The 4,008-nt window shown below is 42.3% G+C and overlaps 1 protein-coding gene across 1 annotated transcript; it reads right to left on the bottom strand.

Moving 5' to 3' along the window:
* Window positions 1-2,942: 2,942 nt before the first annotated feature.
* LOC131685908 (adult cuticle protein 1-like) lies at window positions 2,943-3,714 on the bottom strand. Its single transcript, XM_058969930.1, has 2 exons — window positions 3,475-3,714; window positions 2,943-3,404 (listed from the first exon to the last, which is right to left on the bottom strand). Exons 1-2 carry the CDS (start codon window positions 3,478-3,480, stop codon window positions 3,030-3,032), a joined length of 381 nt encoding a protein of 126 aa, XP_058825913.1. The 5' UTR covers window positions 3,481-3,714; the 3' UTR covers window positions 2,943-3,029.
* Window positions 3,715-4,008: the final 294 nt, after the last annotated feature.

Here is a 4,008-nt window from a genome sequence, read left to right as displayed (position 1 = left end):
ATCTTGTAACTGATCTCTTAGCCGAGGTCCTATAATTGTCAAATTATTAAGAGCTCTTTTTTGAAGATATGTTCCGAAATATGGATTAGGGACACTGCCTCTATTGGAAAGCGAAGTTTGATTGGATTGATTATCTATAAACACAAGCTCGCTCATCGAAAAATATCTGCATATCTGGTCGGTCGTGGAGTAGGAATTGGTTCGATACAACGCTCAGTAGGTGCAATGATCATACATAATTTCGCCGATCTTTTGCCGTCTCTGTACGCGGTCAGCCTTCTAATAGCAGCACGGTTGTTTGAGATCTGACTCTCCAATCTCCGCTACCAGGCACTGGTTTTTCCCGATAATGTTGAAACGGATCGCCTCTAGGTGCAAGTCGGTATCCCAAACATGTTACGGTTGCCACTGCAGCACAGAATACTTCCAGGTTCTACACAAATTCCAAGTGAATTGGAAGTGAAGTGAAGTTCACAGGTCAACTCAAAAGAATACTGCAGCTTCGGGATCCTGGTACGCGACATTAGATCCGTGTTGCGACATTGCACAACCACTTCATCCACATTAAATACCAAATCGCATAGTGACTGCCGATCAAGGGGTGGGTCTTCTGGCAACGATTCTCTTTTTTTCCTTTTTCTTAACGGGTAAGAGTGCGACTATTTTTTGTTTATATCTTGTAACGAGCGAGACGATGAAAGAAGAAAGTTTAAAACAGCGTGCAATAAACATGAGCAAGCTTAGAATTTACCGACGACGTAACCCTTTGTGTTCTACGGCAGGAGTCGGGAACGTCTTGAGTACTATGGCTCTTAATATTAAAAATAATTTTTCTTCCAGTCCCTTACTTTAAATATACGTTAAGTTTAATCAAAAAAATCTTTGCCTCCTCACGCAAAACAGGATTGCTACGGCTCTGCCCGGGTTTTGGCAGCAAACAACTGCTTCTGGATCTTCCATCTATCCGGTAAGTAGCCATCGTTCAGGCGTTTCTGTAAGACTATCCTGAACATGTCCGGAAGCGTCAGGATCGCAGTCTTCAGTGCCAAGTTGGGGATACCATCCGGTCTGGGAGCTTTCTTCGCTTTCAGCCCATTTGCCACTATAAGGAGCCCGTCGTTCTCTTCACAGTTGTTTAAACTCACACAAGTTTCTAAGCAACGGCTAATCGCACAAATTTAGTTTCAAATTATTGGTATAATATTAATCGATCGGAATTCTGGTTCCGGAGTTAAAACAATGATGTCTAAATGATGCAATTCATATAAAAATGGATGCAAAATTAATTAAATTCTCAAGTCCAGTAGCTTTGACCTCATTGACCACCCATGCCGGTTCTTGATGCCCCCGGGAAACTTGCCAAGTTTCTAAGTTATTGTCACACCTATTTTGATCAATTTTTACAAACCTGATTTCAAATGAAAGATACAACTCCTCCCTGACTGCTAATGAATTTTATTAAGATCTGGTTTTTGGTTCCCGAATTACTGGTATGGCGATCACATAAGATTTTTCTATGTGAACCGGTACAATCGTAATATTTTGAAAGTTAAAAATCTATTTTAATTGACATCAATTTTTTTTCGATTTACAAGTAAAGATGTCCAATCAGAGATTCTTAAAATTGAGCTGATGGTGTTTAAGCCAATTAAATATTATATATTTTTTATTCGAGTGAACCACTATTTCAAAAAAATTTCATGAACAATTTTACGCGTTTAGATCATTTGGCCTTACAGTATCCTTCCTTACCTTTCTTCTACCACTAGCAGATCATGATGACCAAACTATGTCGCCGATCGCTGGTTCTGATGGTTCGTGTTTTCGATTTGGCCTTTTTTGCACGATTTCAAAACTCGAATATCGAGTGGATCGATTCTTTGCAATTCATAGATCGAAGAAATTGTCATACTGCAATCTCTGGTCAATGAAGCGTCCAAGTAACACGACAGCCCGTTTCGTAAACGTTCAGTTCCAACATCGAATGTATCGGAAAGAATAAAATACAACACACACCCTGTCTCTGTAAATGACATTCGTCACACCGTTGCCTATGGTAAAACAAGTAAAAATTACAATCGAGTAAACTGACTTCGTCGCCGTCGGAATAAATATAGCTCCCTAGATTTTACAAATAGTTAAAAAAAATATGACTGGCGCCTCCAAGTTTCCGCAATGTTCCTTGTCAAATAAACATACAATGAGTCGAAAAAAACTTGATCTGTCCATGCCAAATAGGATCTATAAATATAACTCTAGCCACACTAGCACCACAGAGCTTTAATTGCATGTATCGAATAAATTGAATCAATCAAATTTAAACTTTGTGATCACTATCAACTGCTCCAATAGTAATTGGCACTCAATAAACCGAACCGCAGTCCGTGACGAATTGCTTTGGTTCGGCTCCCAAGAGGTAGCCAACAAAGGTAAAAAAAATTGCAGTCTCGCCACCACACACAAGCTAGCGAATCGGCTGTGCCGAAAGTCCTTGAAAACAGTGACATAATAAAAAAAAACTCAATAATCGCATACCTTCCTGCCGCCTCGCATTTAAGAATCACTTGCGAAAAGGAGTTGAACTTTGCGGTTGTGCTTAAAGTGCATTGGCTGCCGCAGCTGGTCAAGGCGTGGTCATGGTTACGTTTCGAAGCCACCGCAAACGAGCAATGTCAGTGTCTTGCCCTGTGCGTTCACGCATAACCGGATCGATGCTGCCAGCATATGTATGTACCTGCTATAAGTTCGCTGATCGTCTTGGTAGCCGGTTTTCGGACGGTTGTCGGATCAAGTTCATGTTCAATGGAAATTCGCACTGCTCGGTAATGCAACGGCATTTTTTGCGTCCGTATCCTATCAACGATCTGCAGCTATGATCAAAGAGACCTCACCAACATAAAAGGAAATCACGACAGCATTCTTGTCACCGGCAGAAAATAGTGTTCATTGTTCCAACCCAATACTTTATTCTGACTTTTGCATCACATTACATTCCGAATTCAATCACTGGTCTCCGACAGGCTGCCACTTCAAATGGATCCCGCAGCTGGTTCCAGATTGAGCTGCTGTTGGGAGATCTCGTGTCCCGGAAGTGGAGCCTCGTGGATTGCGCCACGATTGGCAGCCAGATAACGAGCTTCCTTCTGCAGCAGCAAAGCCGGAGCTGAAGCGAGTGGAGCACTATAAGCGTAATAGCCTGGATAGGAGTAAGCGTAGGCCGGAGCAGGAAGAGCCGGTGCAGAATAGGCCAAAGCTGGTAGCTCACTGATTTTCGCCGGACCGGCCGGGTGGCCCTGGATGATGGTCGTATGACCTGAATAGGCCAACGGAGCACTGTAGAGCAGTGGGGAATAACCGGCCTCGGCGACAACGGCAAGGGCCATCATGACTACAGCTGCGATGCACTGTTACCGAAAAAAAAAAATTTGGAAACGTCACTCGCTGCACAAATTTAACCATTTTTCGAATAGTTACCTTCATGATTGTCTACGTTGATGTTATCCTCTCGAATTTCAAAAGAACTATGATTCTTCCTAGAATCAAACCCAATATTTATACTCGAAACACAACATCCTTGCACTGTGCAGAAAATCATTGATTGCAAGTAGAACTGGATTTTTTACAGGACTTCCTTATGCATCCCCCCATCAGCATCAGGAAACGACCTGTATTAAGATATAAATTTAAAACAATTTATGGATCGTTAAGAGTTGATCCAGTTCTTTCGTTCCTGTTCGCAATCGAGACCGTCCTGTGATTGCAAGAGATACCCGTACGCGAAAAACAGCAATCCCCATGCTGCAACTCGCTACTCTACGTACATTATTTTGTAATACAGTACCGCCTATCAGTAAGGTATAGCCACATGCGAGCACTACAAGTCCATTGAACCGATTCAGATTGAAATCACCGTGGGCAATGTTTACACATTGCCCATCCAACACACCCATATGTACCTGACCGATCGCCTGGAAAATCCGGTTCTCGAATAGGCAAGCACGCTATCAT

Source organism: Topomyia yanbarensis, chromosome 2 (genome assembly GCF_030247195.1).
Source record: "Topomyia yanbarensis strain Yona2022 chromosome 2, ASM3024719v1, whole genome shotgun sequence".
NCBI classification, from domain to species: domain Eukaryota; kingdom Metazoa; phylum Arthropoda; class Insecta; order Diptera; family Culicidae; genus Topomyia; species Topomyia yanbarensis.
The sequence above is the reverse complement of the archived record's forward strand: the minus strand, read 5'-3'. Positions and strand labels throughout refer to the sequence as shown.